Source organism: Bubalus kerabau, chromosome 23 (genome assembly GCF_029407905.1).
Source record: "Bubalus kerabau isolate K-KA32 ecotype Philippines breed swamp buffalo chromosome 23, PCC_UOA_SB_1v2, whole genome shotgun sequence".
Lineage (NCBI taxonomy): Eukaryota > Metazoa > Chordata > Mammalia > Artiodactyla > Bovidae > Bubalus > Bubalus kerabau.
The window spans coordinates 22246172-22259781 of record NC_073646.1 but is presented as its reverse complement, the minus strand read 5'-3'; the positions used below and the strand labels follow the sequence as shown (position 1 = coordinate 22259781).

Sequence of the window (13610 nt, the reverse complement as noted above, 5' to 3'; positions counted from 1 at the left end):
TGTGGATTTGGTAGGTATAGAGCTCTTCCCGACTGCTCCCTCTTCTGAGACCATCATAGGTCTGTCCCATGGGTCTGCCACAGAGCATGGCCAGGAAGGCACAATCAGAGGCCGGGGTGTCACTGGTGACTTAATGCAGATCTTATTGGCCCTAGTCCTAGGACTCCAATCAGGTTCTAGGTGCCTGTCAGTTTTCTGCAGAAATGAAAGACTGCTACTTGATGTGGAGCTTGGCCATTTATTCACTGACCATTCCAAAGAGGTGATACAATTGCTTAATAAGCAGTGAAGTGGTGGTGTTGAAAACAGGATGCAGGAGAAGCCTGGGGTGGACTGCTAGCACAGCCATAGGGACTGATTGGCATCAGCAACAGCAGGCTGATTCCCAAGGGTTTCTTTTCCATCCTCCTGACTGATGAAAGTCTTGGCTCAAGTGTCACCTCCAAAGAGAGGCCTTCAAGGACCACCCTATCTAAAACAGCACACCTCTCATAGCCCTCACCACCCCCTTCTCTGCTTTATTGTTCTTCATTGTACTTATCACTACTTTCTGGAGGGGTTTTTTTGGGGGGAGGGTGTTATATTTTTTGTTGTTTATTGTATATCTGCCCAATCTCTCTGAAAATAGATTGCCAGTCTGGTTTGCTCACTGATGTAGCCTCAACAACTAGCGCATTAACAGATTATTGATATTTTCATGAATACATAAATAGAAATTACAAGGCAGTGCATTTTATTTTACTTGGATTTAATGAAAGTAATTGGATCCATTGTTCAAAGGTTTCGATTTCCCTGCTGAAAAATATGAATGAATTAGCACTCTTCAGCTTACTCCCATGTTCCCATTTCTGTGAGCTATATAATTTACACACTGTCAAGTTTTTAAATATGTATATGATTTTTATTGTCCCACATTTATTAGTCTTAGTTATACATTTACCAGAGAAGGCAATGGCACCCCACTCTAGCACTCTTGCCTGGAAAATCCCATGGATGAAGGAGCCTGGTGGGCTACAGTCCATGGGGTCGCCACGAGTTGGTCGCGACTGAGCGACTTCACTTTCACTTTTCACTTTCATGCACTGGAGAAGGAAATGGCAACCCACTCCAGTGTTCTTGCCTGGAGAATCCCAGGAACGGGGGAGCCTGGTGGGCTGCCATCTACGGGGTCGCACAGAGTCGGACACGACTGAAGCGACTTAGCAGCAGCAGCAGTAGCAGTATACATTTACATGACTCACATTCTTCTTTTATGCTGAGTTTTGACCTATTCAATAAACGTAATATGTAAGAATTGGAACCATTTGGTGTCGTTTCAGGTGGCTCCATAAAGGTATAACAGTCCTTTATGTCTCCGCTCAGAAAGACTCCAGTGAAAGGCGAAGTGATAGATAAGTGATTTATTAGACTAGGACTCTAGTGAGGCTTACAGTCCAGCAGGTGAGAGATGCTGCACCCTGAGAACTTAGTGGGCTACAATTTTATAATCAAAGGAAAAAGCGGGGCTGGGTAAGAGACCACTCTCTTCCTCATTCTTGGGTAGACATAATGCTTCCATCATCAGGTCCTCCAGGTTGGGCAAGGGTTTTCTTGTCCCTACAGGGTCAAGCCAGGACTGTTAAGGCATTTTGGGAATATTTCAGATCTCAGTACAATGAGGGTCTTTGAAATGTTAGCTTTTTGTAAATTATTGTTTTTCACCTGTGTAGAGAGCATGACCTAGGGGTCATTAACTTACTGAACTCAGTGGGCAGGATGTAGGTCTCAAGCACCCATCATTTTATTGTTTGGGGGTATGTCTCCTGCTTCTTCTGCATGGTTTTATTACTAAGCAAGCCTGTGTGGTTTTGCGGTTAAGAAAGCCTGCTTTCTTGAGTGATCATTAACTTACAGGGATTTACCATATTTTTCTACTTAGAATCCTCTAGTGGGATTAACTATTTAATCACCTATTTTGTCCCTTTGCCCCTATCAGAATCACCGACATCAAAACTTTAACTTTCAGGGAATAAGTAAAAATAAGTTCCTTTCTAGTGTCAGTGATTAGTGTTTGGGGAAAGACAATATTTACACCATTTTATGTCTTGCTCGATCATCTATTCGCCTCGACCTGGACTGCAGGGCCTCCCGCCCCGATGGCGCAGTGCAGCCAGGAGCCGCCAGGGGCCGCCACTGCCAGCCGCTCCCGACAGCCGCCGCTCTGTGCGTCGCCTGCGCAGAGCGCAAGGGGATACTGAACCCGAAGGCGCGGCGCAGTGCATCCTGGGTCGGCGTAGCCATGGCGGCTCGTGTCCTTTGCGCCTGTGTCCGCCGACTTCCCACGGCCTTCGCGCCGCTGCCCAGGCTCCCCACGCTAGCCGCGGCCCGGCCGCTCAGCACTACCCTCTTCGCCGCGGAGCCCCGGACGAGGCCTGGGGCTCCGCTGCCGGCCTTGGTGCTCGCGCAGGTGACTGGTGGTGACTTTGTGGGGGGGCTTGTCTGGGGTCAGGCGTCGGGCCCACTCGGGGTGAGAGGGAGGGGCCAGGCAGCGGGGCCGCGGCTACTGTGGCTCCTGTTGGTGGGGATGACCAGGGGACACCTGCTCGCTCCCTCTCCCACTGCCTAACGGTGCTTGGTTGACCCCTGCCGGCACTCGGGTGACCTAGAGATTGTGAACAAGAGCACAGAGCTGGAGTCAGATACCCCTGGCTTTGAATGCAGGTTGCCTCTGACCAAAACTTGGGACAAACCAGGTACCGTCGCCCAGCCTCAGTCTGAATTGTAAAATTCTACCTTGTGGAGTTCCAACGAGGTTTAGAGGAGATCATACTGGTAGAATGCCGAGCGCGGTGCTTGGTAAGCTCTCAAAATACTGGTCGCCGTTAGTCGTAGTGATAATGATAAATACCGTGATAGCTTTTAGGGAAAAACAAATGACTGGCTGCAAAGAGGAAGACACGCCGCCCTACAGCCTTCTCCACAGGAGTTCTCTCCCCAGGTTTCTCCCTGTGGCACCTTTTGCCTGTTTTGGGGTCTTCTGCAAATAAGGACAGGAAGCAAGTTTTTAAGTTTTTTTTTTTAATCTGATGAAACATTTTAGAGGCTGAATTTCTCCTTATGTTCATTAACATAAGATTCTCAACCTTAGTTGCACATTCAAATCACCTGGGTTACTTAAAAATAAGTATGTTCCTCGTGGGCCCCCCACCCATCTGATTTACCTCCTCTGTGATGAGGCACTAACGTGTGCTCTGTAAGTTCCCCAGGTGACTCTGAAGTGCATCAAGGTTAAAAACTATTGTCTTAAGGGTGGATAGATTCCCAAAGTAGAGAATGCCCTTTTCAAACTCTAGGACTTCATGTAATTGTGGTTTCAACCTCCACTAAGGTATAAGAATAAAACCTAAGAATGCCCAGGCCAAATCAATTAGAATCTCTAGCAGTCCAACGTGGCCATCTATTTTTAAAAGTTGTCAGTGATTCTTATGTGCAGCCAGTGTCAAGATTTACTGACAGTGTAGTAGATTCATCCAAGGGGCATTGTCCTGTCAGTGAATCAAAGTTAAAAGTGTCACCTTGAAGTTAAAAGAGCAGTGTATATAGTTACTATTTTGTTCCTGAGACCAACTTCAGTGTCAGGCTAAGAAGCAAAGTGATAATTGCTTATTCTTGGAGCATTGCTCTTCAAACTTGATTGTGCGTTCTGATCACTTGTGTTAAAATATAGATTCTGGAAAGGGGCCCGAGAGTCTTCATTTCCAGTGGCCTTCCAGAAGATCCTGATCCTTCTTGGACCATGCCTTGAATTGCAAGGTGCTCAGAGAGGTTCCCGGAGAAGGCAGTGGCACCCCACTCCAGTACTCTTGCCTGGAAAATCCATGGACGGAGGAGCCTGGTAGGCTGCAGTCCATGGGGTTGCGAAGAGTCGGACTAGACTGAGTGACTTCCCTTTCACTTTTCACTTTCATGCATTGGAGAAGGAAATGGCAACCCACTCCAGTGTTCTTGCCTGGAGAATCCCAGGGACGGGGGAGCCTGGTGGGCTGCCATCTATGGGGTCGCACAGAGTCGGACACGACTGAAGCGACTTAGCAGCAGCAGAGAGGTTCCACTGTCTCTGCTGGGTTTACATACACAGCAGAGCAGCCATTTTCTTTATGCTTACAGAGTGGTTTTGACTAAGTGCTCCCATTTAGCTACCTTATATCCTTTTTGGATTAAACTGGAGAGTAAATACTTGTTCCTTCAAAGATACTGAGGGACAGTGTGCCAGGCCTTATGCTAGCAGTTGAGAGATACAGCTGCTGCTGCTGCTGCTAAGTCGCTTCAGTCGTGTCTGACTCTGTGCAACCCCATAGACGGCAGCCCACCAGGCTCCCCCGTCCCTGGGATTCTCCAGGCAAGAACACTGGAGTGGGTTGCTGTTTCCTTCTCCAATGCATGACAGCGAAAAGTGAAAGTGAAGTCACTCAGTCTAGTCCGACTCTTCGCGACCCCATGGACTGCAGCCTACCAGGCTCCTCCGTCCATGGGATTTTCCAGGCAAGAGTACTGGAGTGGGGTGCCATTGCCTGAGAGATAGAGAGATGCATACAAAAGAAAGACATAATCCGTGTCTTCATTGGACACGTGGCAGCTGTGTTAACCTTGCCAGCTTAGTCCCTGCAGTGCTGTTTTCCCTAGATGGTTTCTGACATTATTTTCCCTTGGTTCATCTCTTGTTCCACCTTGTTGGGAACTTTCTCTACCAAATCATTAAATGTTGGTAAGGTCAAGAGATCACTTACCACACACTCTCCCTCGCCCATCTCTTCGCTCTCTTGGTTTCTGTTACGCTTGTATGCCAGTCACCCCAAGCATGCCCCTCCAGCCTTTGTTCATTTATCTGAACCTTTGCTCCTTCTGCCTATTCTGTTTTGTTGGGTTTTCCCTCCTCAAATCCATCCACTGTGCAGACCCTGGAACAACTAGTTATTCATTTATATTCTATTTTTTTTCCCCTGAAGAAAGGAGCCAAAGCAGCTTTCCTGGGTATAAAAATACAACAATATAAAATAGAAGCTACCAAAAAAAAAAAAAAAAAAAAAAGATGTAGTGGCCTAAAATGGGACCTTAAAGTCTTGTACTTGACCCAGAGCCCTGAATCTAGACAGGCAGCCAGAGTACAGAGAATTTCCAAAGAGTTCTTGTACAGGAAAAGCTCAGCTGTTCCTGGTACTGGAACCAGACTGACACGTGTTGTGGTGATGGACTTGGGGCTGCAATCTGACCACGTCATTCATTCCCAAGTCTCATATCTCTACCCTTATTGGCTCTCAAGGATTGAATGACAACTTCTGTTACTGAAGCAACCTACAAATACCTGTCATGGCCCTTGCCACATTTTTATTATAATTGAAATGATCTGTTTGGATTAGTCTTTTCCATCAGACCGTAGGCTTCTCCAGGGGTAGATGTCTTATTTATCTTTGTGGATCCAGCCCACTGCGCCGTGCTTAGCACATAAGGTAATGCTCAAAGGCTGCTGAGCCAGGCAGGTGGTAGGTAAAGGCAAGGCATTGCCATTTGAGGACAGGTGTGTGTACAGTGCAGATGAGTGGATTGATGGAAACCCCAGTGAGCATGGTCCTGACGGCAGCAGTTTCTCATGCAGTGGGGCACATGTAATGGCACATGCAGAGGCCGGGGTGAGCCCAGCACTTCCTTAGTGTTGACCTTCAGGTGCCTGTGAAAGGGAGAGACCTAAGTTGAGGTGGGAAGACAGGTATATTGAAGGGTGCTGTATGGGTGCTCATTCACCCACTGAGGAATGTGGATGTTCTCTGTCTGGGTCACAGGGAGTAAAGATTAATGCAATTTGTTGAAGGAACATTTGAGACCTTTCCTCCCACTTAGCTGGGTGACCCAGTAAACGTGATGGTGAGAGCATGGGAAGAGTGGAGGCTGGCTCTGAGGTTTCTGGCTAGAGCCCCAGGGGCGGAGAAGGAACAGAGGTCTGCAAGCAGGTGTTTTGGAGGCAGGTAAGGAATTTATAAGCAAACTGAGGGTGGGATGTCTGCTACCTGGGTAGAGCCGTCCAGGGGGTAATTTGCAGAGATGGTCTTTAAAGCCACCTAGGTTCCTCTGAGTTCCCCTCAGAGATGGACCCAGTTCAGGGTGAGACGGATATTAATAGAAACTACCCAGGTTTATTCCTGCTGGTTCACAGGGTGGGGTCCTCATTCTTTTCCTGCAGACAGTGGCTTCTCTGATGTCTGAGGGAGGTGATTTTGCTGCATATAATTGTTAAGTGTAGACCTTGGGGAAGAGTAATTAACACCAGAAACAATGTTGGCCATTGGGGACACTTTTCAGAAGTGCTTGTCCACTCTGTTTTTAATGGCTGAGATCAGCAGAAAGGAGGCAGTAAGACCCTTCAGGAGGCCATTCTGGGAGACCTGGGACAAGATACCTAACCTTTTTGTCTCAATTTCCTCACCTGTAAAACAGGGTTATTATTAGCTCTAAAGGAGATGACATATGTAAAGTGCTATTGACAGTACTGTAACCTGATAGGAAATCAGTAAAGAGACTAGAAAGCGGGGCAAGAAAGGGAAGGAGTCAGTCAAGTACTTTGGGTTGCACTATTGCCTCCCTCTCAAACTGGCAGGTCATGCCATCCTGAGCCTACTAGACAGCCCTAAATAACACTTACTCTGTATGTGCCAGGCAGTGTTCTAAGCCCTCTACGTTTCGTTATCTCCTTGATGCCTCAACAATCCTGTGAACTTGGGTACTATTGTTTCAGTTCAGTTGCTCAGTTGTGTCGGACACTTTGCGACCCCATAAACCGCAACACGCCAGGCCTCCCTGTCCATCACCAACTCCTGGAGTCTACCCAAACTCATATCCATCGAGTCGGTGATGCCATCCAACCATCTCATCCTCTGTCGTCCCCTTCTCCTCCCGCCCTCAATCTTTCCCAGCATCAGGGTCTTTTCAAATGAGTCAGCTCTTCGCATCAGGTGGCCAAAGTATTGGAGTTTCAGCTTCAGCATCAGTCCTTCCAATGAACACCCAGGACTGATCTCCTTTAGGATTGACTGGTTGGATCTCCTTGCAGTCCAAAGGACTCAAGAGTCTTCTCCAACACCACAGTTCAAAAGCATCAATTCTTCGGCGCTCAGCTTTCTTTTTAGTCCAACTCTCACATCCATATGTGACTACTGGAAAAACCATAGCCTTGACAAGACAGACCTTTGTTGTTTATGGTCACTTAACAGATAAGGAAAACTAGGGCATCGCAAGATTAAATAACTTGCCCACGGCCAAACAGCTAGTAACAAAGAGCTAGTGCTAGGATACTTGCTCCTTCCAGAGCCTGAGTTCCCACGTGACACAGCTTCCTGTTTCCTGCACAGCCCACTGCAGCCACCTTTTGAGACTGGCCTGTGGTTTCCAGGTGGGGCCCTGTTTAATCTCATTTATGCAGGTCAGGAAGCAACGGTTAGAACTGGACATGGAACAGCAGACTGGTTCCAAATAGGAAAAGGAGTACGTCAAGGCTGTATATTGTCACCCTGCTTATTTAACTTATATGCAGAGTACATCATGAGAAACGCTGGGCTGGAAGAAGCACAAGCTGGAATCAAGATTGCCAGGAGAAATATCAATAACCTCAGAGAGGCAGATGACACCACCCTTATGGCAGAAAGTGAAGAGGAACTAAAAAGCCTCTTGATGAAAGTGAAAGAGGAGAGTGAAAAAGTTGGCTTAAAGCTCAACATCCAGAAAACGAAGATCATGGCATCTGGCCTATCACTTCATGGGAAGTAGGTGGGGAAACAGTGGAAGCAGTGTCAGACTTTATTTTTTGGGGCTCCAAAATCACTACAGATGGTGACTGCAGCCATGAAATTAAAAGATGCTTACTCCTCGGAAGGAAAGGTATGACCAACCTAGATAGCATATTGAAAAGCAGAGACATTACTTTGCCAACAAAGGTCTGTCTAGTCAAGGCTATGGTTTTTCCTGTGGTCATGTATGGATGTGAGAGTTGGACTGTGCAGAAAGCTGAGCGCCGAAGAATTGATGCTTCTGAACTGTAGTGTTAGAGAAGACTCTTGAGAGTCCCTTAGACTGCAAGGAGATCCAACCAGTCCATCCTAAAGGAGATCAGCCCTGGGATTTCTTTGGAAGGATTGATGCTAAAGCTGAAACTCCAATACTTTGGCCACCTCATGCCAAGAGTTGACTTACTGGAAAAGACTGATGCCGGGAGGGATTGGGGGCAGGAGGAGAAGGGGATGACAGAGGATGAGATGGCTGGATGGCATCACCGACTTGATGGACATGAGTTTGAGTGAACTCCGGGAGTTGGTGATGGACAGGGAGGCCTGGCATGCTGAGATTCATGGGGTCGCAAAGAGTCAGACATGACTGAGCGACTGAAGTGAACTGAACTGAATCACGGGGAACCCACCTGGCCCCTGCAGGCAGTTGCCAGTGCTGCTGGGGTTGATGCTGACCCCTAGTGGACCACTTGGGTAGCTGCATGTGAACGTGCCCTCACCAGCCTCTTCCCTTGGGCGCCGTGCCTGTCAGCCTCCTGTCTCTCACCCTTTCCCAGCGGTAATTCCCCTCATATCACTTCTTGCTGTGCTGCACACAGACGAGGCCTCTGTTAGATCCTCCCACCTCAGATTTCTTTTCTGTCATTACCAGTATTAACTCATGTCTTCTCCCTCTTTCTCTTTAGTCCTTTTTGCTTCTTCCCTTTTGTTTGTGGTTTGGAAACCTTTTCTAGTCATTGTTGTTAAGTTGGCCTGTGGCATCCCCAGATCAGAGGTCTTGTTAATCTAACATGCTGTAATTGGAAAGGAAAAGGGACCATAAATGGAAACAAAAAGAACAAGTGCTCTGATCTCTTTAGCTTGCTGATTAAACCTGATTTCAATACTTGATTTTCCTTTTTTTGCAAGATAAATGTTTCTTAAACAGATGTGTACTGATTTGGTTAATTGGCAGTTTTTTCTTTGTTTTTTAATCATTTATTTTTATGGTTGTGCTGGGTCTTCGTTGCTGCGAGGGCTTTTCTTTAGATGCAAAGAGCAGGAACTGCTCTTTAGTTGCAGTGCGTGGGCTTGTCATTGCAGTGATTTCTCTTGCTGCTCTAGGACACTCGGGCGTCAGTAATTCTGGCACATGGGCTCAGTAAGTGTGGCTCCCTGGCTCTAGAGCATAGGCTCAATAGTTGAGGCACACAGGCTTAGTTGCTCGGCACATGTGGGATCCTCCCACATTAGGAATCAAACTGATGTCTCCTGCATTGGCAGGCGGATTCTTTACCACTGAGCCACCAGGGAAGCTCCAGCAGTTTTTTAAAATACATGAATTTTATTTTGGTTGCACTGGGTCTTTACTGCTGTGCACAGGCTTCTAGTTGTGGCAGGCAGGGGCTATTCTCTAATTGAAATGCATTCTCACTGAGGTGGCTTCTTGTTGCAGAGCACAAGCTCTCGGGCAAGGGCTCAGTAATTGTGGCACACAGGCTTAGTTGCCCTCAGGCATGTGGGATCTTCCTGGACCAGGAATCGAATCTGTGTCCCCTGCACTGGCAGGTGGATTCTTAACCACTGGACCACCAGGGAAGTCCTGGCAGTGTTGTTTGGTTTTGGGTTTTTTTGTTTTTTTTTTTAACAATTTTTCATAGACCTTTGTGACTGGAGGATCTTAATCCCAAAAAGGAAACCCACTTCCCATGGGTTTCTATCCCCTAAGAACTCCAAACTGCAGACCTAAAATCAACTTCAGAAGGTGAACACACCAGTTGAGGTTAAAGACTTCTGTAGTACAAACTGCCAGACGGCTGTCTCCATTTCCCCTCTTGTGCCCCATGCCTTCCGTGGCCTTAAGTCTGCTGATCTGTGACTTGGACTCCCTTTGACATTCTGTGAAGGGATCCAGTCAAGACCCTCATACCTAGTTGAATTCCAAGTGGGCTAAGATCAGAAATTTGAGATATTACACAATGATGGCAAAGATCAGAATGTCTCATTATTTAGTGGGTGGCAACAAGGCAAGCCCACTTGGAAGGGAAACAGATTGGAAACTAATGCCTGTGAACTCATCATCCTCTTCTTTGGGTTCATAGTTGGCTTCATTTGTCTTGGCCAAAGTCTATAATTACAACACCAGGGCCAAATTAGACCCTTCTGGTGTGTGATTCTCAGTGTCAATTCACCCTGACAGCTCTTTGGAGGAGTTATTTTGCCTTGGGTATTAAAAGGGTAGTGGTCTGCTTGAGATGTGAGAAGCCTTAGGGTCCTCTGCAGACTCCAGATGATTTTAGTGGCAGTTTCGCTGAGTGGGACAAATGTCCCAAAGCCTGGAGGCCAACCAGAGGAGAGAAGAGTGCCTATCCTGACTCAGAGGAAAGGAGATCTTTTTTTCGGCCACACCGTGTGGCACGTGGTATCCTAGTTCCCTGACCTGGGATGGAACTCGAGCACCTTCAATTGGAAATGTGGAGTTCCAACCACTGAACTTCCAGGGAAGCCCCAAGAAATCCATTTTTATTCTGTTGAACTGCTATGGCTTCTGACTCTGCCCTGCATTAGGCCTCTGTGTGTCCCGGTGGCCACAGTGAGCCTCCCTGGAGGTGGATTTGCAGCCCTGTGAAAGCTCTGTGAAAGACATTTGTAGCCGGTGCCTTCTCTAGAGGCATTTTGGGCTCCACAGCAGCGCTTCCCTTATCCCTTGCTCTAGGTTCCAGGCAGAGTTACACAGCTGTGCCGCCAGTATAGCGACGCACCGCCTTTGACATTGGAGGGAATCAAGGACCGTGTTCTTTACGTCTTGAAACTCTATGACAAGATTGACCCAGAAAAGGTAATTGATGTGGTTTAAATGGTTTTTCTTTAAATGTGTATTTAATCACATGGTACAATATCCCAAGTGTTTAAAGCAAAAATCTCTCCCAGGAACCCTATTCTCCTTCTGGGAGGTGCCAGCTGACCTGGCTTCTTGAGTGTGTTTCTGGAGACTTCTCAGTGCACATGGAAGGGCATATATACACAAGTACCTGTATTTATATTACACGTACTATGTGATCTGTTACTGCCCACCGTCTAAAAAAACACAACTGATCATATACTGTGAAAACTGTCTGAAGGATTCTTCTAGTGGTAGTGAGGTCTGAATTAAAGACATGGTGATAACAGACACTGTGTGCCGTTCCTGAGGGAGCAGGACGTCACTTCTAAGGTGTGGTGTCTTGGCAGTGAGGCAGCGAGGAAAAACAGACTCTCAGATGTCATTCAGAAAAGTGATCAAAGATCATTGTAAAATGTACAAAGTCAGTTCATCATTAGCTTTATATATATTGCTATTTCAAAATTAAGGTTGAATAAGTTAACATATAAAGCACACCAAGTGTGTGTTGCCACAGGTTAAAAGTATAATATTATTGTTATGGCTCTTGATATTTAAAGTATGACCTCTTTATATTAAAAAAAAAACTTCTTTGTAATGATTGACATTTCACCATTCACTTAGTTTGAGAAGCAAGTGTTCTCACAGACTGAATTTTGCATTTGGTGTTCTTTTCTTGCAGCTTTCAGTAAATTCCCATTTTATGAAAGACCTGGGCTTAGACAGTTTGGACCAAGTGGAGATTATCATGGCCATGGAGGACGAATTTGGTAATGCACAGGCTGGGTCTTGGTTCTTGATTTAGGTGGATTAAATGCAGAGAAATGCTGGGAGTCTGATGGGGATTTGCAATTGTAGTGCGCTACCCCCCACCTCCACCTACTTACTATCGGATGAAGTAAACGTCAGGGACGGTGTACTTAATGATATTTGGGAAGCAGGTCCGCAGAGCGCCCAGTGCAGTACCAAGGGCTCAGTGACGAGAAGAGGCCTGGGGGAGCATGGCCCTGAGATTCTTGGAGTGGGGCTCCTAGATGAAGGGCATAGCCTTCACCTGATGGCTGATGACACCTTGGAGCACCCTCCCCACCAGTGAGCTAGACCTAAATGTCCATGTCTAGAAAAGTGCTAGGTGTGCCTAGGTTAGGATGTTTGCCTGTACACACACCCATACCACGTCTTGGTTTCCTGCAGCGCTTTCCATGCACATTCCCAAGTTATCCTTGTCTGGGATGGTTAGTTATACAAATGAGACTGTTCCACGGTTCCACGGCTTCATTTAGGGGGTGAACTGCCTGAATGGAAGCCAAGGGACTTGTATGCCATCCCACAGAGCAGAACTTAATTACAGTTCCTCAGAGATCATCCTAACTAGAAGGGTGGTACCGGGAAGGGCTGCGGGGTTTCTTTTTGGGGTAATGAAAATATTCTAGAATTAGACATTGGTGATGGTGCACAACCTTGTGACTATACTAAAAACCACTGAATGTTGCACTTGAAATGGGAGAATTTTTCTAGTATGCTAATTATGTCTAAAAAATATATCATCTGGTACATAACAGGCTCACAAATGGGATTCAGGATTGCTGGAAATTTTTGATGTGCTTATGCATGTTGTTGAAGGGTTAGATGCTTTCAGTTCTAAAGGATTTGCTTTTTCTACACTCATGCATTGTCGTAAATTTCACTTTCAGGGTTTGAAATTCCTGATATAGATGCGGAGAAGTTAATGTGCCCACAAGAAATTGTAGATTACATTGCAGATAAGAAGGATGTATATGAATAAAATATCAGGTAAATAATTTGGCTTATTGTTCTCCCATAGAATTAATCTCTCCATGGTTCTTCGATAAAAGCTTAGGAAGAAATGGAAAAATGGAAGTGCTTGACAAGATTTTCAGTAATTATAAAATGCAGGTACCTTCTGGTTATCTGCCACTCCAAGGAGGGACCAACCCTAGTGATCATCTTTCTCCTCCAGAGGGATTGACAGCAGTTCATTCCTAGACAGGACTCTGACTGTCAGCCCTCCTCATAAAAGCAGACTTGTATGAAAAAACTGAGCAAGGTCACCCCGAAGCGGAGACCTTGCCTCCCTCAGTTACCCTGCCCCCACCAAGGCCTGTCCAGCCTGCTGTCCAGGAAGCTGAGATGGCCTGGCTCCTCAGTAGGCAGGAGAGGCCTTCCGGGTAGGAGCGTGAACTCCGGCGACAGACGCCTGGGCTGACCCAGCACTGCCGTGCCCTGTGAGCCTGGGATCTTGGGCAGATTGTGTATGCTCCGTAGCCTCAGTTTCCTCATATGTAAAATGGGGGTATGACCTGGGGCTTTCGTGAAGGTAAAACGGTGTAGTGTGTGTGAGTCATCTAATACAGTGCCGGAAGTAAAGAAGCCTCTTAATATTAGCTGCTGTTCTTTAGGCTGTAGGAGAAGTGATCAGACTTTAAAAATAAAACATTGTATTTGTGTCTAGAACTTTACCCTGGATTTAGCACCTCAGAGATTATCACTTAGTAACACCAGAGAGAAGCACTGAGTTTGCTTTGTCTTTTGCCAGACCCCTTTTCCTCACTGAGAGGCGGCTCAGAAGATGCTGGCGAGTGTCTGGTGGTGAGAACACATTTCTGCATCATTGCTGACTTTGAGAGTAATTCTGTTTAGACTTGTATTTAAATTGTCTTAAGTGTTTTTGCCCTTTGAAAATAAATCTGTAAAACCAA

The 13610-nt window shown here is 46.5% G+C and overlaps 1 protein-coding gene across 2 annotated transcripts; it reads left to right on the top strand.

Annotated features, from left to right (window-relative positions):
* Window positions 1–1347: 1347 nt before the first annotated feature.
* On the top strand, window positions 1348–13610 carry NDUFAB1 (NADH:ubiquinone oxidoreductase subunit AB1). 2 transcript variants are annotated; one of them, XM_055562632.1, is made up of 5 exons: window positions 2204–2446; window positions 10726–10848; window positions 11573–11660; window positions 12585–12684; window positions 13448–13610. In XM_055562632.1, exons 1-4 carry the CDS (start codon window positions 2279–2281, stop codon window positions 12674–12676), a joined length of 471 nt encoding a protein of 156 aa, XP_055418607.1. In that variant the 5' UTR covers window positions 2204–2278; the 3' UTR covers window positions 12677–12684; window positions 13448–13610. The 2 variants fall into 2 exon arrangements, with proteins under 2 accessions (XP_055418608.1, XP_055418607.1); XM_055562633.1 differs by lacking the exons at window positions 11573–11660; window positions 12585–12684; window positions 13448–13610 and having other exon boundaries at window positions 1348–2387; window positions 2420–2446; window positions 10726–10847.

What these genes read in the sequence shown, in the direction of transcription:
- NDUFAB1 (XM_055562632.1), top strand. Translation starts at nt 2,279, where the DNA reads ATGGCGGCTCGTGTCCTTTGCGCCTGTGTCCGCCGACTTCCCACGGCC. An exon ending in CGGCCTTGGTGCTCGCGCAG is followed by an intron (nt 2,447 to 10,725) that starts GTGACTGGTGGT and finishes CCCTTGCTCTAG; the next exon opens with GTTCCAGGCAGAGTTACACA. An exon ending in ACAAGATTGACCCAGAAAAG is followed by an intron (nt 10,849 to 11,572) that starts GTAATTGATGTG and finishes CTTTTCTTGCAG; the next exon opens with CTTTCAGTAAATTCCCATTT.